We start from the raw sequence: 26243 nt of genomic DNA, 5'->3' as shown, positions 1-26243 counted from the left end.
ATTTTAGTCATCCCCCTGCCTTCAGGTTGGATGGAACCTAACTCAATATCACGTTTGGTGGAGGTGGTGTTTCGCTCTGGGGAAGAGTGTCTGTGTGTGCAAGGGAGTGGGGGTGGGGGAGGTAGCGCGTGACCTCTTTGGAAAGATCTCTAGCGAAGGACATTCCCTAGCTTTCCCAGGCTGCCCGCTCCAGGGTTTCCCCATTACTGAATCAGCGTGGTCCTCCCGGGAACTGCTTTTTTGCTAGATGGAAACCGGATGTTGGGTTTCCTGGGTGGGCGGGGGCTCCATCCCCTCAGACCTGTCATGGGTAAATGAGGCTCTCGGGGTCCCGTTAGCTATGCCAAGAAGCTACCTTTTCTTTGACCATTAACTTGCCATGCAGTGTGAGCAGAGAACAGAACAGAGCGAAGACGCTACAACGCCTTCTCCCAGGCAATGCGCATGATTCTGCGGCTCTGTGCTCGCCACACTTCAACGCACCTTGAAATGGGCTCGCCTTCTTCGCGCTGCGATGGGCAGATATTTTAACCAATCCGCCTCCAGACTTGTGGGCAGAGACCAATAGGCGGGCGAAAGGGGCGGGCCCAGGGGCCCGGCTAGGCTTCACCGTGGAACTGGCTGCGCTCTGCCTCCGCTAGTAGTGCAGGTGCCGCTGCGCCGGGGCTGGGAGGCTGCGCGCCGAGCCGAGCGGAGCCAGGGAGGGATGGAGAGCGGGCCGCCCGGGCTGCAGAAGCATCCGCGCGGGTCGTAGGCGGGCGAGAGGCGGGCGCTCGGGCACAAGAAGTGTGCGGGTGCAGGAGCACTTTGCGATAGGATGAGGCTCTTGGCTGGAGCGCGGTAGTACTATGATTTGGTATGTGGCCACTTTGATAGCAAGTGTGATCAGCACCCGAGGTCTTGCGGCTCAAGGTGAGTTGAAGTGCAGGGTTCCTCCTCTGCCCCTCCCGGCGCTCTCCGCCTTTCGCTCCTGGCACTGGCTCTCTGGCCCCGCGGAGCTTCCCTTGCTTCCTGCGGGCAAGGCTGGGGCTCCGGCCGGGCGCGCCTCCCGGCGCTGCGGAGGAGGGCCGGGGGTCCGCGGACTGGAGGAACCCGGCCGGAAAGGATCAGAGTCAACGCGCTGTCGGGCACTCGGGGAAAGACGCCATGGAATCCAGGTCGACTTGCCCACCTTCGGCCCTATGGTGCACACAGGCACGCCTAGCCGGTTGCCTCTCGCCTAAGCAGCCGTCGACTCGAGCTTTGGGGAGTCGTTGTCTTTGCTAACTCTGGGTGCTGGGGAGTTTGCGGGTCTTCGGGATGGCTGCAGACCGGTCCAGCCCCGCGCAGCGCCACCGCTCTGCCGAGGAGCCCTTACAGGGAGGCGCGACCCGGAGTCTCGGGACTCTCCGCACTCACATCTAAGGGGCAGGGTTCTCGTTCCTGCGGGCACCCAGCTCGCTCCCCTCCAGCCCACACGTCTTGGCCGCTGGAGGTCGGATCCCCCTCGTAGGGGCGGGGGGTGGGGTGGCACGGCGCCGGGTGAGAATCGATAAAGCCGACTCTGAGGGGTGTCCGCTTTCGGCTGGCCATGGCAGTAGCCCGCGCCCATCTTAGCCGCACCTGGACTCCGGCCAGGCAAAAGTTGCCCCCGAGAGCGCCGCAGCCCTCCCGACCCCACGTCGCCCTCCTCGGCTGCTGAGCCGAGCTGCCTGGGGCTGAGGGCGACGGGGGAGGGGTCCCCACTGCTGCAGCAAGGAGTGGAGCGGATTTTTTTCTCTTTCCGTTTTCTCCGGTCTGAGCCGAAGAAGAAGCTAGAGGGAAGCCAGCGTGTTGGGTGATGCGTGCGTGAGCGCGCGGGCTTTTGCCTGGGAGACTGTCAGAGCGACCTAGGAGCCTGTGGGTGGCACCCCGGCTCTCGGACCTTGTATGGAAGTAGGAGCTGAACTGGGAGGCTGCCCCGACTCTGAGCTCACGGTTCTCAGCGCGCAGACACAACCAGGCGGCGGGCAAGTTCACAGAGCGTGTGTGTGTGTGGGGGGGGAGTGGTGGTGAGGGTGGGAGTGCGTCTGTGGATGTCGGCGGCTGGAGAGAACCAGTCAGGGTATGGAAGTCTCTAGTCAAGGGAGGACCCGCCAACCACAGCACCCACTCCCAGCCGCAGCGCTGGGGTAGAAGGGGTTTGCAAGAGGTGTCCTTACAGGGTCTGCTTGTCTGATGTGTGTGTGTGTGTGTGTGTGTGTGTGTGTGTGTGTGTGTGTGTTGGGGGGCTGATTTGAGAAAGTTTCTGGAATGGAATATGTCTCCTGTACTACTTGGGAGGGGGCGTCTGAAAACAGAATGAGTCAAGGGTGAAGGGAAGGATGATTCTTCAAGTGGTATGTTGATCTGGATAGTTTAAAAACTCTCCATTTGCCAGGTGGGAACAGGCCAGGGTGACTTCTGAGCTTATAGAATAGGGGTGGAGGTGAGGTGGGTTGGGTTGTATCAGAGGATCAGCCAGTGCTCCATCCCCATCCTCTCAGGTTTCCTTGCCATCTTCCAATGCCCTCATCTTCCTCCCCTCCAGTTTTTGGTATGTTCCTGCTATGGGACTGTCCTTGCAAGCACAAAAGGATGTGCTGGGATCTTTGAATAGAAGAGACACCAGAGGAAGGCTCTGAAATAGCTTCCAAATCTAAGCCAGGGTAGGGGGAAAGGACTCCCCCCACCCTTTTTCTTCAAGTCTAAGGACAGTATAAAGGCAAATGGGTTTATATTGCAGTAACACAGAGAATGGCAAGACAGGAGGAACTTTCCAACATTGAAGATTGTTGGGCATGAAGGTTATGACTTCTTTCAGGGTGCCGAAGTCCTTCTGTCCAAGATGGCTTGACATGTACCCCTTTCTGGAAGCAGGAGTGACCATACTGGTCTTGGAGTCTTTTAGTTCAGGATGGCTCTTCATTTTGTGTTCAAGGTCCTAGGTTTACAGTTAAATTACCTGGATTCAAATCCTGGCCCTACCAGTTGCTGACCCTATGACCTTGGACAATTTGTTTGACTTAGCTAAATGTCACTTGCCTCAATGGAAAATAGGATAACAGTATGAGCTTATGAGTTTTATTTATTTATTTATTTATTTATTTTTGGTGAACATTAGAAACGAATGGCTACCTGTTATTTAGCATGTGCTCATTAAATGTTAACACTATTATTTTAATATCTCTAGAATTCCTGATTCCTCCTCACTTTCTTTCCCTTGGGCCATTCAGGGTCCTTGGGAGTGTGTTGAAGGGAAGTTTGGAAGGCTGCCTCTGTCAGGAACAGAGATTCCTCGGTGAACTGACCTTGTCTGGGCAGACTTCTTATTCCCTGCATCCCAGGGACATGTGTGCAGGGCATACAATCCTCAGAGCTGCTTGGGAGTCCTTTGCAAGGTCCACAAAGCCGAAGTGTTGATGGCTAGAAGCTTGTGGAAGGAGGCGGAGCCCAGCCTTTGGAGGGAGTGAGTACCTTCTCCTATGAGCAGCACCAGCTACTGTGAGGTGCTGGTGAGGCTCCTTGTGATAGCCTAGCTATTCTCAGACTGGCAGAGGTGACTTCTAGGGCAATCCCTGAGCTGGAGGGACTTTGAGATGCCACTTTTAGCATTTGGCTGAAGCACAGCTGCCCTGGGAAAGGGGCAAAAGGAGATGGGCCCTTCAGGTTGTATTGAGTTGGAACTCTATCAACTCAGAGATCTGGGACAGAGGTGGAGATGGACTCCTCTTTGACTTTGGTGGTTTGTGACTGAGGTCAGTGGACAGGTTGGGAGGGTGAGGAGGAGAGAGGGGCGACTGGCATGGTCTCAGTATCCTAGCTATCTGCCTGGCAGTTGTGTGTGTGGGGCGTCTGCACTGTGAGAGGTCCCCAGGCTGTTTGGCTGACTGAACCCTAAAGAAATGAGGGAAGTCTAGTCTTCATTCTTAACACCGCCTCCCCTGTCTGCCTCAGATTTTGTGAATGGGTTATCCCTGCTTCAAATGGGGTCTGACTCAGATCCTGCCAGTTGTTGGAACAGTACCCTTTACTCCCTACGTGGCCTTGACATACTCTTCTTCCTTTTAGCGATAGAAATGGGTGGGAGGTTTAGACCCTAGGGTGACCTGCCAGCTGAAGAGGACTTGGCTCAGGAGGTGGTCTCTGGGTACCTGCATGTGTGCCTCCCATGTAGGAAGGCTGGATCAGGGGTGTTTCTGGCAGCAGGTGCCCTGGGAGAAGCTGGGGAGGGTTCGTGTTGAAAAGGGTATGGTGGAGGGGCAGTGCGGAGAATCAGCTTTCAGCTGCTGGCCTGTGGCCCAACATATGACAGTCTCTGGAGTCGTCAGGTCCCAGGTTCTGGGTGGTTTCATGTTTATGGCTCTGAGACGGAAAGCTGGGATCTGGTTACCTGAGGAGCCCTAGCTAGGAGATGCTGAAGCCCAGCATCTCTCTGCCCCTCCCTCCTGTGCCTTGCTCTCTGGTGGTACCTGCCTTTCCTTTTTGCCCTGTCCCCTGCCATGCGCCGCCTCTCAGAGCCTGGCCCACTTCGTGCCTTCTCCCTTGGCCTTCTCTCAACCCTGCTGGGCACTTGCTTGTCTCCCCACAGCTTTCCTGTTTGCTGGGCTAAGGATGTGGGTGTGGGAGATAAGCTCCAGAGAGGAGTGGGCTTAAATTTAACCAGTTCTCTTCTCCATGAGGTCTCCTCCCTCTCATCCTGTGGCCTTCCTGGCTGGGGTATAGGGTCCCCAGGGAACCATCCCCTTTCCTCTGCTTGCTAGAATACATTAAGCAGCTTGTGTGAAGAGTGGATCTGAAAGGTGAAAAGAGCTGTAATTGGTGAGAACTTCTGGAGGTGTGTGTGTGTGTGTGTGTGTGTGTGTGTGTGTGTGTGTGTGTATGCACATGTGTACTGGTAATGTGCATATGCTGGTGCCCTATTTATGTGTATATGCACACGTGCACATATATGTCTATTCCTGTATGTGCACATATGTTGCATCCTTGTGTGGTTATGTGCACATGCACGGACTGCAGCAGGACAGGTGTGTGAGATGCTGTGGGTGACAGTGAGACACTCGGGCTGGCTCCTTGCTTCCTATTCTCTTGCTATGCACCTGAGTGTAGGTAACCCAGAATTTGTCAGAGTTGGAGGCTCTCCGAGGTTCTAGAGAGAAAGCCTTTCATGACAGGACAGAGGCAGAACTCACAGAGAAGATGAAAATGGCTTGTCCTTTAAGGGGGACTGTGGCATCAGCTGCCACAGCAGGTCACTTTCTAGGGCAGAGAAGAGGCTAGGTCCCTGGGGGTGGGTGAGGGGGCTCAGGTTGAAGAGGCAGCTCATAGTCAGTCCCCCCTGCCCTGATCCAGGGGCACTGCCCATGGGTATAAGTCCCGTCTGCCAGAGGCAGCTGACCTATTTTCCTAGGAATCTTCCTGCTCTTCTGTTCTTTCTTGCGTGAATAACCAGGAGAGTGGTGAGCAGAGATGGGGCCTCCCTCCATGAGGGTTTTGAGAAAGATCCCCTGGGAGCCAGGGCTCAGGGGAAGTCTCAGCCAGCCTGACTGCCCTTCTGAGAAGAGAAGGGACTGATAGCCTGGCCTTCTGTCCCCCTTGCAGCCTTGACCTTCCTCCTGGTCACATGTGCCCACCGAGATGGGGTTGTGGCATACAACTTGCACACAGGCACACATTGTATGAGGTGAGTCACTGTCCTCATTTTCTGGCTTCAGAGTCGAGAATGTTGACGTCTCATTGGGAGTAAATGTGGAACTTTGATTTCTCACTTAAGAATTGTGCCCATCAGGCCCCTTAACCCTGGGAGCCTGACCTCCTGGCAGGCCCAGCCCTGGGTGCCCTCACTAGGCCAGCCTTGCTGCCTGCTCCTGGCTTTGGGTGAGTGCAGGGGCAGGTCTCCATCCAGGTGACAGGGAGAGGGGCTGTGGGTGTAGGGGGTGTGGCTTCGCTTTTCTGCTGAGGAGCCATTAAAGGAGCAGAACTGAGATTGAATTACTGACTTCCTTCCTGCCAGTGGCTCATGGGGAAAGGGCTCTTGGAAATACAATCTAGCGAGCAAATTAAGGTTGCTAATAGCATCACTGCCTCACTGGCTGGTGTGGGGAACCTAGCCGAGAAGGGTTAGTGAGAGAAGCACCCACAGAGGGAAGGGGCCAGAGCCGGATATTCCTATCCCCTGCCCTAGTGCAGTGCTTTTTTTTTAAAGATGCCAGGTTTTCTGGCTTGGGTCCACTCTGGGCACACCTGACCTCTGACTTCAGACCCAGGGAGGCTTGATATCAAGGAAGGTTGGCTAGAAGGACTGCAAGGGTGCTTATGGTGAGGATTTAAAGGGTGGGGGGACTTCTTTTCTTTCTTTTTTTTTTTGGTGGTACTGCGGTTTCTGGAAACCCTTTTACCTCCAGGCTACACTCTCAGACCCATTTTATATTTTTATTTGGAAACAGGGTCTCTTAAGCCAGCAAGGCTGGCTTCAAACCAGTGCAATCTTCCTGTCTCCGGCTCCCAAGCTCGGGGATTACAATTGTGTGCCACCACACCCGGCTGGGGGCCTTCTTTTCTAGGATGGACATGCGGGGTTCTTTTCTGGAGGCAGAGGATGCCCAGGATGGCCTTTAGCCCACCTGCCCTATGAACAGAACAGGACACCTGACAGCTCAGGCACTGATCTCTTCCCCACATCAGACCTTCTGTGTGCTCTTTGCTTGCTTGGGACAGTAGGGAGGCAGCCTCTGCCTTCCTTGTGCCATCCTCTGGGGGTGTGCCTCCCACTTGGTGAGAGCCCCAAGTCTGCCGGCTTCCTGGAATCTCCTGGAGCCTCCTGGCTTGTTGAGGAGGAGGGATTGGGGGACTATTGGGGGCTGTGCCTTTTTTGGACTCAGCAGGGATTATTTTTAGACTGGCAGATGGAGGTGGCAGTGGCTGTCGCTGGTATTATTAGACAACAGGCCTGTGGTTTGAGAGTCTGGTGCCCAGAGGAGGAGGAAGAGGAGGAGGCTGCAATAAGGACTAGTGCTAATGAGCTATAGGCTGATGCTTAGCCTGCATCCCTCCTTTCTCTCAGCCACGGCCAGATCCAGGCAGGGGCTCCAGGATCTCAGGCAGACTGACATTCATGCCACAGCTGGTCAGGGATGGTCCACTTGTCTTCCGAGACAGGCCTTCCCAGCAGTTCTTCGGGACTGCAGGATTTGGGCTCTCAGAACCTGTCCAGAGCATTCGGTGAGAGTGACTGAGCTCTGTGAGGCAAAAAAGGGGAGGGTGGTGGGGGCGAGGGTTTGCTCCCCTGGGCCTGTGATTGGGACAGGGTGAGTGAGACAGAACTAGAATCCTGACCTGCCACCTTCTACCTAGGTAATTGCAGCCTAACAGCCTACCAGTTTGCTCATTTGTAGAATGGAGACAACAGTACTTGTGTCAGGTGGCCATTGTGGGCATTTGGCGAGATTCATGTTGCATTCCTAGGACAGAGCCTGGCATGCAGTAGAGCTTTGCAACATGCTCCATTTGCCTACAAGCTGAGGCATCCTGGACCTCGGTGTCCACCTCTCCTTAGTATTTAGAGTGTTTTAGTTCCTCAGGACCTTTCCTCCCCCAGCCTGTCCCTAGTGAACCAGCTCCAGATTTTGAGTGTTGGATGTAGGGCTGTGCCAGGCCCTGCATGCTTCATGGTTCTGGGCCCACAGGGTGTCCACTGGCAGCCCTGGACTCAGTCACCCACTGGGTACCACCTGCCCCAGAGAAGCGGGAGATAGGTATCCTATGGACTTTCCAAAAGGTCAGCCAGCCCATGGGGGTCCACTTCATCTTCTCTTCCCTCCCCCTTTCTCTTCCCTTCCAGGATGGCATAGCTCCAGTGGGCTGGGCAGACCCCCAAAGTGTAGATCTGCCAGGCTCAGGGTGCACTATTTCCTGCCTTTTGGAAGAAGGATACTTGTGACCCATGGTACCTCTTATCCTCCTTCTTACTGAGCTCATCCCAGCCAAAGCCAGTTTTTCTCCTGGAGGGAAGCTTGGCTTCTCTGGGCTGCTGCAGGCTCCTGCGAAGGGGTGGGATCAGAGGATCCTCTTGTAGCCTGTCCTTAGGCACTACCCCCTCCTCTTCCCTCCTCCTACCCTTTCCTTCTGCCTTTCCTCTGCTCCAGCTGGCCTGGCTGGGCATAAGCCTGCCCACTTGTCCAGGCTCAGCTTTGTTACCCCCCCCCCACCATTGTGGGGTGTTCTGAGAGTCTGTATCTTTGTGACCCTGAGTCCTTCTCTGTTGCATTGTCCTGCCCCTGAACTGTTTCCTGGTGGGATTCAGTCTGTGTCTGACTTTTATGAGGCCCACCTGGGCCTCCCCCCTCCTTTCTTCCGAAACTTTCACTCTTGGATTTGAATTTGGTTTCTATGTTTGGTTGAGTTTATCTGTTTCTCCTCCATCAAGCCCCTCTTTTCTCTTTACTGCCAGCTTGATTACTTTCTCTTTCTCTCTTCACACTGAGCTTTTCTGGAGAGAGTGTTGTATTAGACACATTTTGGCTCAGAAAGGATCAGGCTTAGAGGAAGTGCTTGTGAGTGATGGAGTGAGAGAACAGTGTGTGTGTGTGTGTGTGAAAGAGAGAGATTGAGAAGGCTAGTGAAAGCAATGAGGAAAAGCAGACAGATATTTTAGCATCCAGAAAACAGCCTAGACTGAGTGGAGGCCAAGACATGGCTGCCCTCTGCTTTCCATTGGTGGAACTAGTCTCATTTTGTTCTGTGAGCGTCTTTGCGCACTGTCCTCTCTGCAGCTGCTTCCCTGTAATTAAAAAGGTCCTCAGAAGAGATGCTGGGGGTGGGGCCTACTGCCTTGAGTCCAGGGGCTGGCTGGTGGTGGGGACCTGTGGCCATCCCACTGCCTGGTGTCCAGGAAGAGAGGTGTAAAGGAGGCTGCCTTATTGCCATACAGTGAGAATGAGGCAGTGCTAGGTGCAAACAATCAGCTGTGGAAACCCATGTCTAAGCCAACTACCTACTGGCTTTGCCCCCCAGGGCCCTCTACCCCAGCAGCCAGCTCTTCAGAGCTAAACTTTACTGTTGGAGGAGCCCGGCTGTTCCCCTGGGCTCTTTTCTGCCTGTGCTCTAGGGTCAAAGGAGCCACCTTCTCTGGCCCACTCTGCTCCCCCTACTGGGTAACCTTGCTCCTGGGAAAAACTCCTCCCCTTTCTCCTGGACTCCTGTGGTCTATCTCCTCTCTTGTGCTATAGACAGTAGTTGAATGTATATGTGCACACATGTGTGTGCATACACATGTGCATGCACAAACATGGGCATACATGCTACTTCTCTCACTCACTCCTGGTGCCTGCAGTTTATATCCTTCCTCTGGGTTCAGTGTTGGCCTTTGTGCTCAGGGATGCAGGGATGCCTCAGCAGCAGGCTCCTTGGCCCAGGTGCCTCTTGGGTGGTGGGGGAGGTGCCAGCTGCTGCTGGGTCCTCTCCAACATCCCCCAGGGTGGGGGCTGGGCCGAAAACCTACCTTGTAGCAAGGTTGGGGGAAGGGGAGTTGGGAAACCTGCTGGGGCTTTGGGCAGGTGAGTGCAACACTCTGCTTTGCTCCAAAAATACTCTATGATCTTAGCTCTTTCTCTAGAAAACAGTGATGTCACCAGGAGCCAATCAGCTTCTGGAAGGGCATGCCTCCTCCTCCTCCTCCTTCTGCAAGTTGAGGGGAGGGGGAGGGGGAGAACAAGGCACACTGAAACACAGGGACATACAGACAGACCAAGAGATTCTCAGATACAGAAACACATGCATACAGAGACAGAGCCCCCACCCCAAGTCAGGCAAAACCCCTTCCCTTGGTAAAGGCAAATAGAAATCTATAGACTTCTGTTCCCTAATATACCTGCATGCATGTGCACACAAACACACACACACACATACACACACACACACACACACACACACACATGCTGATAGAGACAGAGAGACAGGATAGGAAGACAGAATCATTCACATAAAGTGGGAACAAGAGACAGAGACAAGAGAGACACAAGGAAACAGAGGGAAAGACACACACACACACACACACACACACACACACACACACACACAGAAAGAAGGAGCCAGAGAGAGGCAGTCAGAGCCAGAGACAGAAGGAGGAACAAAGAGAGAAAGAGGGAGAGAGAGAGAGGGGGGGGGGCAGGATAGAAAAACAGAGACAGAGAGACAGAGAATCCATAAAGAGAGAGAAACATACAGAGGAGAGAGGGAGACAAAGACAGAGATGCAAAGAGACACAGAGGAGCCAGAGATAGGCAGAGAAGGAAACAGAGAGAAATATAGACTGACAGAGGTAGACATGCCCTCCCACCCCCAACACCTACATACAGAGGAAGCCAGCTACCAAGACTTGAAGGACAGAGAGGGGCAGGAGCACACAAGGGTCAGTACACAAGGGTGGTACACGAAGAGTCCCACTGACCAGGGCAGTCTGAGGTGGATGCAAAGCCAGTGTGGCTTTCCTCTTCTTGTCATGGGAGGGCCAGGCAGGCTTTGAGCCTGCAGTCAGTGGCTGCTGTCCTAGGTGCTGCCCTGGAGAGTGACCATGCGCAGCTCCAGACCAGGACGGGTGGGGATGTGGAAGCAGGTGGTCAGCTTTGGAGTGATGGACAGCACAGAGGAGGTGGGAGTGAGGCTGCTCCTTAGCTGTTTCTTTCACTGGATATACTGGACAAGGTGACCTTGTGGCGGAGGCCTGGCAAGGGAGGAGTGTGGGCTGCAGGGGGGCTGCACACCCCTTTGGGGCCCAGGAGCAGATGCTGCTGGCATGGGCAGCTCCCTCATGAGCCGGCCTCTCTGCTGCATCTTGAAGCTTGAATGGGGGTGGGGGCCTCTCCCTCCTGTCTCCTCTCTTGCCACCTGGGTGTGTCCTTATTTTGCTGCCAGGTTTTAGTGTCCTCTGCCAAGGTGGAGACCGCCCCAGGGTCCCCTCATCCACTCCCAGTATCCTGTTCTCCTAACCATGGTGTCGGGGGCTTCTCTGAGAGTCTGGCAGATTTGGGTCTTGGAAACAGGGCTGTAGCCCCTCCTACTCCTCCCTGCAACAGGGCTGTTGCAGCGCTGGTGGGAGGAGGGGCTCAGGCCGGTAGGGTTTTCCCTCTGGTGTTGCCATGAGCAGCCTCAGCTTAGCTTGTTAGGGATTCCCCTGCTCCTGTATGGAGTACTCTTGTTTAGTGCTGCGAACATCAGGCTGAGCTGGGGGTGGGGCGGAGGAGGAGGGCTGGTTCTGTCATCTCCTACCAGGCTCTAGCAAGAAGCCGCTTGCTTCAGGAAGAATATTCCTTGTTCACAGGCGCCACTGTTGGGCAGGGCTGGATGGCTGAGGCCCCTCCACCGTGTCTAGAGCTCCTTAGATTTCAGGGGGCAGTATCTGAGCAGCATGGGGTATGATTATGTCTGCTGCTCTTTGGGATTGGAGAGGGAAGGTCTGGCTTATAGGATGGAGAAAAACAGCTTCCCTCTCATTTCTCTCCTTTACTCTCAGCTTTGGGGATGCCTGGGTGCCCCTAGGGCAGAGGGAGGTAGAGAAGGGACACATGGTGCATGGGGCCCCTCAGGGACAGCAGGTGGGGAGCGCAGAGGAGGGTAAAGGAGGGTGGCTTTGAGGAGGGAGGCAGAGCTGCCACTACAGGCTGGGGCAGGGTCAGGGGAGGACCAGTGCCCCATGGCCAGGGCACCATGCCTTCCCCTTTGCCACTCACCCCTTGTTATGGGCACGAGTCTGCTGGAGCAGGATCTCTTTATCACCTTACTGTGTCCTGACTTGGCTGTCCCTATTAGGTGCTCACGGCCTGCGAGAGGAGCCCGAGTTTGTGACCGCGAGAGCTGGCGAGGGTGTGGTCCTGCGATGCGACGTAATCCACCCGGTGACGGGACAGCCCCCACCCTATGTTGTGGAGTGGTTCAAGTTTGGGGTCCCCATCCCTATCTTCATCAAGTTTGGCTACTACCCACCCCACGTGGACCCTGAATATGCAGGTAAGGTCGGGCCCAGGCCCCCGCCCTGCCTTGCCGCCCCTTCCAGCCAGGCCTCCATGGCTGTCCCACATCCTTTTCTGTCAGTTCTTGCCTTTCCCTGGCTGGTCCATCATCATCTGTTTGTCCCCATCTCTGTCTCTTTCTTCCATCTTTGCCTTTAGACAGGTTTTTACTGCATGGAGGTAGGGTTTTGGGAATAGGAGATGAGGCAGACATGAAACCCTTCTAAACCACAGAGCTGGGAGGGGAAAGGGGTCTGGGTCCCAGGGCAGCTAGAGAGAGGCCCTACTGGCAGGGAGCAGAGCCCATCTCCAGGGAAGAAGGGGTGAGAGCCCACCCTCTGCCAGGTGAGGTGGGCCTGCCCCCCCCCCCAGCCCTGCTGACTCTGAAGTTGGGGTATCCATTCCTCCCTGTCTGTGGTGTGTATCTCCGCCCCCGGCTGTCTGTGTCCTGGCAGACTGTCCTCCCTTTCTGGCCCTGCTTGTGTCTTGCTCTGCAATTATTCTGCCAGCAGTGGCCTCCCGGTGACTCACTGCTGCCCCCGCCAGCCTGCCCTGGAGGAGGGCGCAGGGTGCCTGTGTGCCTGGGCCCCTGAGAGGAGCTTGCGCTGGGACCGGAAGGAGTGGGGGAGGAAACAGGCAGGATGCTGCTTTTGCTTTTGTCTTCGCAGTGGCTTCTGAGGTCTGGGTCACCTTTCCTTTGCAAATGCTTGTTTTTGTCTTTCATCCCCCTGAGCCTGTGTCTCTTACTCTTCTTTTGTCCAGAGTTGCTTTTGATAGTCTGATTTTTAGGCAGATTGCAGTGCCGAGAAGAGGAAAACAAAGGAGATAGTGATCTTGGCATGGGGTGAGGGTGGGCTGGGGTTGGGGCAAGGTGCAAGGCCACTCAAGGGCTGCTCTGTCCCGCTGGTGTCCTGCAGTGACACTTACCTTCTCACTGCTAGAGGAGTTAAGGAAGGGTAGCTAGGGGACCTTGTCTCTGCCTGCCAACCCTTCTCCCATTCTCCAGTTTGTGGGCCCTGCTATACTCAGGCCCCAGAGTCTCTTGGCTTTGGTAAACTACATAGTCTATCTGGCACTGACAGCAGGACCAGGAAGATCGACCCCTTAGCAATCCAGTTACCAGCCTGCCTTCCCGCTGCCCTACCATAGGGAAGGCAGACAGAGAGGGGAGCTGGGGAGGCATCCTGGGCATCAGCTGGGATTGGGACATTGCTCAGCCTGAACAGAGGTGCTCTGGGGCCTGCTGGATAGCACTGGCCTATCTTCTGTTGGCACCCTTGGTGCCCTCTCTCTTTTTTTCATGTCTTAGTTCTGTATCCATCATGCTTTTCTTCCGTCTCAGGAGAGCTCTGAAAGAATGGGCATATTCTAAGGGCTGAAGCTTTTCTCAGTGCCAAAGGCATTGAGCTGCCGCTGTAGATGGGGGCAGTGTCAGAGGGTGAGGCCCAGCGCCCCATGGCCAGGGCACTGTGCCTTCCCCTTTGCCACCTGCTGCTGGCAGTGGTGGGGGCCAACTGTTGTCTTGGGGTCCTACTGTGGAAAAAGGAGTGAAGGTTATGTTGGGTCTTCTGCCTTTGGCTGAGTGAGGGGAAGCTGCTGGCCTTGCTCTGATGGGTTCTCTGGTTTTTGTCCACTCTGTTCCCCCAGGCCGGGCCAGTCTTCATGATAAAGCATCCTTGCGGTTGGAGCAAGTGCGCTCTGAGGACCAGGGCTGGTACGAATGCAAAGTGCTCATGCTGGACCAGCAATATGACACCTTCCACAATGGCAGCTGGGTGCACCTCACCATCAACGGTGCGTATGGGCCCCTTCCCCAGGGTGGCCCAGGAAGGCCTCCTCTGAGGGCTTGCTTTGGAGGAAACGCCTCTCCTGACTGCACCCCATCCCTTCCCCCAACTCCTGCTGCAGAAAGGAGCTTGGGAAAGCCTCAGCCCCATGAGATCTGGGCTCATTTCTCCTGTGCCCCCCACCCAGGATTTTCTGGAGTCCTTTGGGTCAGTGAAACAGATAGAAGCATAGGCACCCTGTGTGGCTGGTGCTGTCAGAATTCCTAAGAAGGAGCTGAAAATCTGCTCCTAGAAATAAGAGGATTAAGGTTGGTGCCATAAAGGCTTGAGATGCCTTTGGTAGCCCAGAAAATGCCTTCTCCATCTCCATTGGAATTTCTGGAGTTATAGCACTAATTTTTCTAGGTTGCTGTTTTGGTTTTTTGTTAAATGTATTTGTTTGAGTAATGAGTGTTGAGGGTCTATGTGGTGCCCAACCCTGCACCAGATGATAGGTAAACAATAGTGAGCAAAACGCAGTCCCTGTGCGGAAGAATCCTGGGAAGAACAGCTTTAATGGCTGTCAGTTATTTATAGTTCAGGTTAAATAGACCTGAGCTATACGCAGAATGTACACACTGGTGTACAGATGCTTTTCAAGTATCCGTGTGGGGGCAAGGAAGCCAGAGTGAATTTGCCAAATCCCCTGTGTGGGCTCAGGCTAGGGGCCTGGGTTTATGGTGGTGAAGGAACCCAGGGCTGAGACACTGTGTCTACCTAGAGGGAGCATCTCTCCTTTGTGCCTCTGGGAGTCTTACCTGGGAGGAGATGCTCTGAGGAAGCAAGAAGGCTGGAACCATAGAGGAAGGACAGAGAAGTGGTCCCTGTAGTGGGAGGGGAACAGGGTATTTGTTCTTTGTTTTACTTTGTTCTTTTGGCCAGATGCTTATCTTTATTCAATTGATGACAAAAATATATTCAGCTCTATTGTGTTGTGGATACATGTCAGTTATTGGGCTTTGATAGAGCATTCCTTAGAAGACCATATACCAGTGTAGGTCCTTATGGTTTTGGTGTCTGATACTATAGGTGCTGTGGTCGGAAGAGTGAAATTGATGTTTTTCCTGGCTTGGAAGCTTCTCTCAGTATTGATCTGCCTTGAAGGATGGCTCCATCCACCCTGCCCAGTGGGGTTGGATCAGACTTATGCTCCTTCTGAATCTGAGAACCTGCCTAGGGTCATGGAAGGACAGAATATTTTATTTTAAAATTTATTTATTTATTTATTTATTTATTTATTTATTTATTTATTTATTTTTGCAATGCTTAGGATCAAACCCAGCTTTGTACATGCCAGGCAAATAAAGTACTCTACCACTGAGCTAAAGCCCCAGCCCTAGAACAGAGCATTTGAGAAAGTGCGTTGGTCTATGGGACAAAAAACTTCAATGATGGCCCCAGTGTTGTATCAGGCATTAGGTATGGTCGGCTTCTGCTAGTCAGTCCCAAGATCCTAACTTGGGTGGATTTTAAATATTTAGTGGTTTGTTCCCACTGTCCAGCAAGCTTTTAAGTCATCTCCTTTTGATGTCTGCAGTTGTTTGTACAGGGAGTGCAGATTAATCTTAATATAATCCCAAGCAAAACATAATTAGGAAGGTAAATCAGCTGCTTAAAGTTTCTCTGATTGAATACCAAGCCAAGATGCTCCACATTGCTTTCTTTCTCTCTAGTGACCTTCCCTGAATGGGTGGAAACTGTCTTGAGATGCTGCACCCACCTTTTCTTTCACATCATTCTGTTGATAGTGTTCTTTTCAGGAATCTGAGACACCAGACATTCATCTGATGCCTGATGGGAAAGTAGAATTTTTTCTGTAATTTTATATTCTATTGAATGTCAGTCTTGTTTTAGGCCATGGGAGTTAATTCTTTGGAAATTTCTAATTGCTCAGAGTGGAACCAATGTGGAACCTTAGAAGATTTGGTTCATTTAATGAATGCATTGTATATTAATTGTATTGTAGGCAAGTCACGTTACCTCTCTGAGCTTCAGTTTCCTCAGTTACAACATGACTGTTTATTTGTGAGGTTGTTGTGAGGATTCCATGAAGTACTGCATGAGAAAGTATCTCGCACAATGTCTGGAACATTAATTACATGTGGGTAATTATGGATAAAATGCTGGCCATCATCCTTCTCAAGAGATAAAGCCAGATAAAAATGTAGCTAGCAGGGATGACGCTGGAAGATGCAGAGAAGATGTTGGTAGTTTAGAAATCCTCATGAATGCATCAATAATTATCCATCCCAAACAGCTTTTTGAATGTATACTCTATGACAGGTTCTGGGGACATGGCGGGGGTTATGACCCAGTCCTGGCTTTATTTTATTTTATTATTTATTTTATTTTACTTTTGTGGTATTGGGGATTGGATTCAGGGGCTATCTACCTCCAAAGCTACATGCCAGACCTTTTAATTTTTTTGTTTTGAAACAGGGTCTCACTAGGTTGCTGAGAGTCTTGCTACTTGGCTGAAGTTGGTCTTAAACCTGTGATCATCCTGTCTCAGCCTCCCAAGTCCTGGGATTACAAGTGTGTGCCGCCACGCCCCGCTTAGTCCCCGCTTTTAAGAACACTTCAAGAGACAAGGCCAGAGAAGATTGCTATGTGGCTTTGGAAATGCAAAAGAAAGAGGGACAGCTTCTCTGAAGACATAGCCTTTTTTTTAGAGGTCTGGCTGGGGAGGGGAGTCACCTAGGAGAAGTTGGGAGGTGGGGAAGGGGAGGAGGGAGCAGCATGTCCAAGAAGGAGCCTTGAGAAGTTAGTATAGTGGCTCATTTGGGAATACAGGCTGTTTATTCATATGGAAGTATTGGGCAGGAACTCTATGCAGAGACACCATCACCCCACACTGGAGGAACAGGGCATGGTGAAAGAACAAATCCAAAAGCCTACCTGTAAGCCTCTGGGTTTCCCATCGGCTATAGCCCAGAACCTTACCTGTGAAATGGGCAGAATAGCTGGGTGCAGTGGTGCACTTTCAGAACTTGGGAAGCAGAGATGGGAGGATTGTAGACTTGAGGTCAGCTTCAGCAATTTAGTGAGCCCCTTTTAAAAAAAAAAAATAAAATAGGGCTGGAGGTGTGACTTGGAGGTAGAATGTCCTGGGTTCAATGCCCAGTACTATAAGTAAAATAAAATAAAATTAAATTGATAGAACAAAGCAGATGCTTCCAACAGGAAAAAGATGTCTCCCTGTTCTCCTCCTTTCCCTGCTTCCTAAGTTTAGAGTTTCCTTCCAAGCATAAATATTTCCATTATCAAAGGAAGGATTCCGAGCACCAGCATTCCATTGCTTTCAAACTAGACTGTTTAATGTCAGGCTTTTTCTGACAGGGATCACCTTTGGAAATTGAAAGGCCAGTGAAAAATTAGAATTACAAATTGTCTCATTCTCCTTCTGTGTTTTCTTTGAAGACCAGTTGGGTGGAAACAAACCCAATTATTTCTTTATCACATATAAAATATCTGAAAAGCCTAAGCCAAGTCTCGCTTTAGGTTGAATTACTTGGAGGAGAGGCCAGCCTATTTCTAACCTGCACTATTAATTATAGGGCACTTGCAAAAAGAATTAAGCCTGGAAATGCAGCTGGCAAGCTAACACCTAATTCAGTAAATAATCGAGAGTCAAACCATTATTTTCCTGAAAACTCGAAATTGTTCAAAGTACTTTCCTGATTAGCACCTAAATAATAAAGTAATTATGTAATTAGTAATTAATTTGTCACTTCAGGACGTAATTTAATTTATTATCTTTTCTTTTAAGCTCGAGACCAGAGGTAATAGAGGCTGTGGTTGTGTTAACTGTATTTCAAGGGGCAGGCTGGCGAGGCAGGCTCTGTTGGAGATGAGCACATATTCCCAGGTCCTGGAGGCTAGAATTCCAGGCTCCCTTTACCAGGACTTGGAATAATATTTTACCATTAGGTCTAGTATATTCTCAGACACTGGCTGAAAGTTGATTTTTTTCCCAGGATGTATGTTGTATATGTTTTTGTGTGTGATGAATTGTGCTTCTTAATTCACTCCACTGTCCCTTTCCAGATGCTCCTTGTGTGCTCACACTGAGCTATGCGCTTTGGAGATTAGAGACTGCAGTGGCCTTGCTGTGGTCTCACTCTTAAAAAGCTTTATACATTTGCATTTGCACTGGTCTATAGGCATGTATGTCACAGTCATCATTCTTTTCATTCATCAAATGTTTGCTGAGACTCTGAGACAGCCAGAAACAGTGCTAAAAGCTAGGTATTCAGTGGGACTGCAAGAAGATGCCTGCTCTTAGGGAGTCACCATTGCCACTGGTAGAGACAGATAAGAAGCAAGTAAATAAATATTCATATGTGGACTTCAGTTAGTTATATGTGCTTTAAAAGAAATAAAATGGTACAAAGGAATAGGGACAGCTGGATGTGCCGTCTTAGATGGGTTGACCAGGTAAGGCAGAGATGGCATTTAAGAGACTTGCATGAACTGATGGAACAAGATCTGGGTATAGAGTTCTAGAGAGAATCCTAAATGCAAAGGGCCTGAGGTTGGAACTTCTTGCCACTTTGGAGGAAGACAAAGAGGGCCAGTATGTTTAAAGCACGTTAAGGGAGAATGTGTTGGGAGATGAGGTTGGTGTGGGGTAGGACCAAATCCTAAAAGCCCTCTGACTAGTTCTTAGGGTTGGGCTATTTGGAAGAGAGAGATATCCCCCCCCACACACCCAAAACAAACCCTCCTCTTTAGTGCTTCAGTGGCTCCCAGGGTGACGATAATAATGGCAGTGTTAGAATAACTAACATTAAAACACACACACAGCCTGGCGTGGTGGCACACGCTTTTAATCTCAGTACTTGAGAGGCTGAGACAGGAAGATCACAGGTTTGCAACCAGCCTTAGCAACCTCATGAGGTCCTTTGCAACTTTGTGAGATCCTATATCCAAATAAAAAAAATAAAATAGGGCTGGGAGTGTAGTTCAGAGGTAGAATGCCTCTGTGTTTAATCCCAGAGTACCCCCCTCCACACACACACAGTCTACATTTTATAAAATCCTTTCCACAAACATTACCTCTTTTATTTCTCACAGTGATTTCATAAAGTAGAGAATTTAAAGCTCAGAGAGGCTGAGGAATACATAGCGTGGGCAGTTCATATAGCATGGGCAAGCTAACACTTGAACTTGGGTCCTGAGCTCTGGATGCCTTTAGAGGAGCTCAGAAGGGTCCACCCAGCCTGGCAGCGTGTGGGCCTCAGGACTGGTGCTCAGAAATGGGGGCTTTCTTGCCATTTCGGAAGATTGCAGAATTGATAGTCCAAGGGGTTAAGATTACCAGATTGCAGCTCAAGCTAATGGGACCGAGTCTCTTAAAAGCTGCTTATCTAAACAGGATGGAGTTTAATCATATCTCCAATGCAAGGGGAAGGTAACCTGGCATGATCAGAGGACAGTGAAGGAGAGAGTAGCCTTCAGAGGGCGCTGTCCACCCATAGCCATAGGCGCCAGAGAGGGAGGGAGGCAGGTAGATGATTTTCTACCTGCAGAATCTGGGAAATGTTAAGACTGTGTAGCCTTGCCCTAGAATTTGTGTTAGGCCTAGACAGGGCATAGATAGAATATGTCTTGGAAATGTGGGGGCCTGTCTGAGCTGGGGTACAGGAAGTATTATAGTCTCAGGCATCACGATAATCTTGAGAGGAAACACTGAAGGCTGGTTGGAAATTTTAGGGGCCACAAGAGAGCTGTCTTGTTTGCCATGTCCCTAGTGCTAAGCATGGCGGATTCCCTATGGTAGTTGCTCAATAAACACCATACTGGCAACTATGCAAATTCGGTGGGAAAGCACAGAGTTTGGACCCAAATTTCATCTCCCTTGTGATACTTCTGGGTAGGACTTTATCCACCTCCACCTTCACTCCTCCATCCTTGCATCCTGCAGAGCTGTGATGAGAGTTCTATGTGGGTAGGCTGTTCCCATCTCTCACCTTTGTGGTCTCCTTTGCAGCCCCTCCCACCTTTACAGAAACACCCCCCCAGTACATCGAGGCCAAGGAGGGTGGCAGTATTACCATGACCTGCACAGCTTTTGGGAACCCCAAGCCCATCGTCACCTGGCTCAAGGAGGGGACGCTCCTCGGTGCTAGTGGGAAGTACCAGGTGAGCATGGCTTGGGCTGGGCCTTTGCAGCATTCTTCCTCCCCTCCCTCCCTGCCCTTTTCTTCCCTACAAGGCCTCAGAGCACTGACGTTTCCTGTGCAGGTACAAGGTGGAGGGTAGAAAGTCTGGCCAACTGAAGGTATCTTGTCTATGTCTTGGGGTTCAGTGGAAAAATCGCCCCGTGCACGTGTCCCTTAGACTTTCTTCAGCCCAGCTTCTCTGACTGTAGCTCCCTACCTAAGGGTCATATTGATGAAGAGCACAGGGGAGTTCTGAGCTGTTTGTCCTTGGCCCCCAGGTGAGTGACGGCAGCCTGACAGTGACGTCAGTCAGTCGGGAGGACAGAGGCGCCTATACCTGTCGTGCATACAGTATCCAGGGGGAGGCTGTTCACACAACCCACCTGCTTGTCCAAGGTAGGGTTTTTTTTAGCCTCTGTATCACCTGAGCTATTGCAGGGGACCCCAGATCCACTGAGCTGAGGAGGGATAGTTTGCATAGCTGGGTGTGATGGGGATATGGTAGACCAGAAGGAGCTGGGTAGGGCTGGAAGAGTGCTCTGCCTATCTCCCTGGCCAGATTTCTTGCCCTAATCTGCCTGAAAAGGAGAGACACCATGCTGAGTGGTTTTCTGGTTTCTTTCTGTCTTGAGAGCATTCTTGCCTTCCTTCCATATCCTTAGGAGAGAAGGCTTCCCTTGGATCATCTATCCATTAAGACAGCATTCATAAGTAAAGCTAGGAATTCAGTCCAATCTTCAGATGAGGGGTGTCTGGCAGAGCTGGGGTCTGCACAGTTGGCACAGATGCCAAGATATCTGGCCTGGGCCTCAGAGTGCCCCAGAAGGGGCTAACACCCACTGCTCAGGAGGTGTGGGATCCTATGGAGGAGTTTCTGCCTACCCACCTTCCGCCTGTTGAAGAGTCGGGGGCATTGATGGAAGCTATGTCTGGCTGACAGGGCTGCTGCAGTGCCTCTCATTACTCCTGCCTCGAGGGCTGAGCAGCAGCCAGGGCCAGAGGTCCCTCTGCAGCTTGGCTGGAAGCTGCCTCTCTCAGGAGAGAGCTGGCCTCAGTTCTGCTTGTTTCTGGACAGCTGGCACCAGGGACTGCTGGAATTTCACCCCGTTTACCCCCGGCCTCCTCTCCCCATCTGCCCCCTTCACCACTTTGGCTGCTGAGTGGCATACGGCTCTAACTCCTACAGAGACAAGAGCATTGCTCCTCACTCCAGATTTAAAAGGAGCAGCTTCCCTATTCCCTGCATGTCTCCTGCTTGGGCTTTGTAGGAGAGGGGTGGGTAGGAAAGGGGTGTGAGTGTGTGGGGTGGGGAAAAGGGAGTTGGCTGGCCTGGGAGTCATGGGCGCAGATGTGGACAAGGGGATGACTGAACCTACAATGGCTGGGAGCATCTGCCTCTGGTGTCCTTCCTGAACACCTCAGATTGTCCTAGGAGGCCAGGTGTGGTTGCCTTGCCCCATCAGGAGAGGTGATGTTTGTTCCCTGTTCTCTCTAGGGCCTCCTTTCATCGTTTCCCCTCCTGAGAACATCACCGTAAACATCTCCCAGGATGCCCTGCTCACCTGCCGGGCAGAGGCGTATCCCGGCAACCTCACCTACACCTGGTACTGGCAGGATGAGAACGTCTACTTCCAGAAGTGAGCAGCACCCTGATCTGACCCTTGCACAGGCATCCCCTTGCTTCCAGCTCCCCAGGGACAAAGACTTTGAGTGGGGACTTTGGGGGTTTCCCATGGCCTTTGGAGACTTGCAGATGGGGTGGTCCCATCTGTGTGCTTATCATACTCAGGGCAGCATCTCTGCAGAGAGGGGCCTTGAGAGGGGGATCCTGGGAATGCCAGGGAGCATGGGGGTTCTTTTGTGGCACCTAGGAGAGGTGAAGGCAACTCCCCTTTCTGCTTTGCTTTGGTGTCTGCTGGGACACCCTTCTCCCATCTGCCAACTGCCCTTCCCTCCCTGTCTGCCTGCTGGCTTTGCAGCGACCTGAAGCTGAGGGTGCGCATCCTGATCGATGGAACACTGATCATCTTCCGGGTCAAGCCAGAGGATGCTGGGAAGTACACCTGTGTCCCTAGCAACAGCCTGGGGCGCTCGCCTTCGGCCTCGGCTTACCTGACTGTGCAGTGTGAGTAGGGGTGAGGGAGAGCATGAATGGGAGTTGCTGAAGGTTCAAGCCACACTAGCCAGATTGTGGGGAGGGGGGAGCGTGGGTGGAGCAGTGACTGAGGGGAAGGGGCCTGCAGGAGAGGAGGCCGGGACTGGGCTCGTCTGCAGAAGAGAACTGACACTTTACTGTGTGGGTTCTCTTAAGTGCAGGTTGGTTAGAGGCTAAGCTGACCTTATCTTTGAAGGATCGCCCCTTGGAACAACAGCCTTTGAATGGTTGTCCTGGCATTGAATGTCAGCCCGCACCTCTGGACCTTGCACGACTTACTATGGCTGATTGTTCTCAGGTGTCCGAGGGGCCCAGCCAGAGCCTGGATGGTTTTTCTGCCAGCCACTCTCTGCTTTTCTGCCTGTGGACAGCATGCGGGGTGAGGGGAAGAGGGCCCCCTGCTGGGGCACCTTGGTCCAGTTCCCATAACCCAGCTCCCTGTGGCTGCCTCCTCCCACTCTCCAGGGCTGCTAGACATCCAAATGAATGAGCTGCTTCTCACGCCAAAACAATTGAGGGCTTCTGTGTGAGCACAATAATTCAGTTTGCTAATCTTTAATACTTGAGCGCTGTTGGTTGCTTTCCCACCCTGTGGCAAGCTGAGCATTGTTTGTGTGTGTGTGTGTGTGTGTGTGTGTGTGTGTGTGTGTGTGGAGAGAGAGAGAGAGAGAGAGAGAGAGAGAGAGAGAGAGAGAAAGAAAGGAGGATGGGTAATGAAGATTAATGTCATCTTGATTTGTAGATGGCCCTGTAACTCAGGCAACAAAGGCCCCACAGTGTTGCTGTGGGTGACAGTCGCTCCATCATTAGAGGGCTGGTATAGACGAATTGCATACACCCAGGGCATGGGGTGGCATGGGTGAAAAGCATAGTGATCTGGAGAAGGGCTGGCCCCAGGTCAGCCTACGAGCTGGAGAGAAGTAGAACAGTTGGTGTTCTACTGGGCATTTGGATACATCTGCCGTTGTGACACCCTGACATCCTGCCGAGCTCATTGAACCTCTCATTTCTTTCTCATGCCATCTTCTCATTTCTCTGGAATGACTGCTGGAGGGTGCAAAGGCTTCTGCTCTCCATTTTCACTCTGCAATTCAGAAGGACTGGTTGCATGCTGTGGTACAAGTTCAGAGCATTTAGGATCTGGGAAGCCCAGGACTTTGGGTATATCCCATCAGACCTGCATTAAGAAAAAGCAAGGGAAGTAGTTGTTTGCAATGTTTCCAAGTTGTGCTGGAGCCAAAGGGCCTGGAGGAAGGAGCAGACTGCATCTGGGAGCATCTCCTGTCCCTCTAAGCTGGATGCAGCTGTGCACCTGGACAAGATGGTGGCTCTGGCTTGCATAGAAGAACCAGAATGGGTGGCCTCCAGGAGGATCATGACCCTAACCAGGACTCAGGCCCCATCGGGAAGCTGTAGGCCCTGCTTCTGCCAACAGAGCTGTTTGGTTTCCCCGCCTCTCCCTGGCACCAGTGCTACCACCCCCTCCACTTGTCCTTTTTTTACCTCCTTCCTTCCTTCAAAGAGAATCCAGGGGGGTGAGATTTACAGGTGGGTGAGACAAGGATCTTTATTTCTGCTAAAGAGCAGTATTCAAGAGTATTTCCCATTCATAAACCCTTTGAAAACCTTGGAGGGGGAATAAACAGACTCTACCATACAAAAGTAGGAAGCTATGTCTAAATATATAGCTCGGCCTGATATTTATGTAATGCTGTTCTCTGAAGAGCGCAGAATGCTTAAAGGCACCAGCTCATTCATCCTTACAGCCTCCCTAGTTCTGGATCCTTTTCTGCAGCTCTCAGGGAGACCGGGGAGAACAGAGAGGAGGTGACAGTCTGTATCCCTGGGTTTCAGGGACTCTTGCTGTCCCTGACACCCTGTGCTGTGGCCAGGGCTGATTCTACATTTCAACTGCAGGGTCAGATAGGAAAACTGAGGAAGGCTGGAAACCAGCAGAAAGAAGGGAGAGGAGAAAACTACCCACTGTGGGTACACCTGCGTGGGGCTCATGCATAGAATAGACGTTGCTCAGCTGAGTGTGGTGGCGCACGCTTGTAATCCCCGCGCTTGGGAGGTGGAGACAGGAGGATCGCGCAGGTTCGAAGCCAGCCGCACTGGCTTAATAGACCCTGTTTCCAAATAAAAATATAAAAAATAGGTGTCTGGGAGTGTAGCCCGGAGGTAGAAGGGTTTCCAGGAATCCCAGTACCACCAAACAAAACAAAACAAAAACAAACAAAAAAAGAATAGATGTTGCTCTTTGGCTTAGGAAGTGGAGGAAGAGTGAACTGCGTACTTCCCAAGAAAGATCTTAGGATAAGGAGCTGTTGGGGAAGGGTGTGGCCAAATGTTGGCTTTGAGTTTGGAATTTAGGACTAAGGGTCTTAGACATTGAGGGTTCTGCCAGTCAGGTAAAATCTGTGTGTAGAGGCCTTTATATGCTGCAATATGGGGCAGTCTATGCTGTGCCTTTAAACACTTTGAATATTCTCAAAAGCCAGGCATGGTGGTACACACTTATAATCCCAGTACTAGGGATGCTGAGACAGGAGGATCACACAGATTCAGAGCCAGTCTCAGCTACTTAGTGAGGCTCTCAGCAACTTAGTGACCCTGTATTCAAACAAAGTATAAAAAAATAAGTATGGTAGAAGTCTCCTGGGTTCCATCCCCAGTACTAGTACCACACGGAGAAAAAAAAAATTGGAGGGGGGGGGAGAGAGAGAGAGAGAGAGAGAGAGAGAGAGAGAGAGAGAGAGAGAGAAGAAAATGCGCAAAGCTCCTAAAACAGTAGATGGGGTAGACTAAAGTCTGTGGCCAACCCAGCTGGTCATATGACCCCCAGGCATTGGCCCTAGAGAGCAGGCCTTCCTTGTTGGTTTTATTATTGATTGTGGCCCCAGCACTGGTAAGCCATGCAGGGAGTATTTGCTGACTGGCAGATGGATGGGAGGCCCTGTCTTGTAGGAAGTGTCTAAGGCCTGTCCTGGTCACCTCCTGCCTGCACCTCTCACCTGCTTTTCTCCTGTCATTCTCTCCCATCTACTCTACCCTGTTCCAGACCCAGCCCGTGTCCTCAACATGCCCCCTGTAATTTATGTGCCCGTGGGAATCCATGGCTATATCCGCTGCCCTGTGGATGCAGAGCCGCCAGCCACCGTGGTGAAGTGGAACAAGGATGGCCGCCCCCTGCAGGTGGAGAAGGTGTGAGCCTGATGCATGCTGGTGTTGGGATGAGAGGCCCCCTCCTCCTGGCAAGGCTAGTTCTTGGCTCTGGGCTTGGCTTCCCTGCTAGGGCTCCCCATCCCTCCAAGTAAACCGACCCTGAAAAACAAAGAGCTTCTTACTGTAGGCTGTGTAGTGTGACAGAAGTTTGGCCATTCTCCTGGGGAGAATGGTGCCACCTGCCCTCTGGTTGTAGCTGCTCTTCTGTCTCATGCTGTCTGGCCAGCTCAGGTCCTGCCTGAAATGGGAGATAGAACTTGTGTCCCCTGACCATTGCTCTTGCCCCGTTGTCTGTGTCTGGCAGAACCTGGGTTGGACCTTGATGGAGGATGGTTCCATTCGGATTGAGGAGGCCACAGAGGAGGCTCTTGGCACTTACACCTGTGTGCCTTACAACACCCTGGGGACCATGGGCCAGTCGGCTCCTGCACGGCTTGTCCTGAAGGTGAGGCCCAAGGGCTGCCTGAGGGCTCCACAGTGCATGCACCCTAGTGCCCCACTCCATGCATGTGCCTCTGCCCACTCCAGGACCCCCCGTATTTCACGGTGCTACCAGGCTGGGAGTACAGGCAGGAGGCTGGCCGGGAGCTGCTCATCCCCTGTGCGGCTGCAGGGGACCCCTTTCCTGTCATCACCTGGAGGAAGGTACCTGGGCTTCCAGGCTCCTGGGCTGTGGGGGAGGGGGGAGGACCCAGTGGCCAATTCTACTCTGGACCTGCTCCCATGGGCCAGATGTCAAGTGGGGAATGGAGTCCCATAGCTGTGGGTGCTGTAAGGAGGGCCAGTGGCAGGGTGTGGGCTGAGGGTCTTCACCATCCTCATTCTCCTTGGACTCCTGAGCTCCTAGGGCTTCTCTCCTAACCTTGGTCTC

The 26243-nt window shown here is 52.1% G+C and overlaps 1 protein-coding gene across 2 annotated transcripts in view; it reads left to right on the top strand.

Moving 5' to 3' along the window:
• Positions 1–848: 848 nt before the first annotated feature.
• The window catches only part of IGSF9B (immunoglobulin superfamily member 9B), a gene marked incomplete at both ends in the record, with an annotated part of 48209 nt that continues 22814 nt past the window's right edge, over positions 849–26243 (top strand). For both annotated transcript variants that reach the window (XM_080706281.1, XM_080706280.1), the window contains 10 exons: positions 849–912; positions 11803–12000; positions 13650–13796; positions 19821–19972; positions 20271–20388; positions 21488–21629; positions 21972–22117; positions 25209–25351; positions 25677–25817; positions 25901–26017. In XM_080706281.1, the coding sequence (XP_080562407.1) occupies positions 849–912; positions 11803–12000; positions 13650–13796; positions 19821–19972; positions 20271–20388; positions 21488–21629; positions 21972–22117; positions 25209–25351; positions 25677–25817; positions 25901–26017 (1368 nt within the window). The remainder of the gene's footprint in view (positions 913–11802; positions 12001–13649; positions 13797–19820; positions 19973–20270; positions 20389–21487; positions 21630–21971; positions 22118–25208; positions 25352–25676; positions 25818–25900; positions 26018–26243) is intronic.

Source organism: Muscardinus avellanarius (genome assembly GCF_963383645.1).
Source record: "Muscardinus avellanarius genome assembly, chromosome: 1".
In the NCBI taxonomy this organism is placed as follows: domain Eukaryota; kingdom Metazoa; phylum Chordata; class Mammalia; order Rodentia; family Gliridae; genus Muscardinus; species Muscardinus avellanarius.
This window is presented reverse-complemented; position numbering and strand designations above follow the sequence as displayed.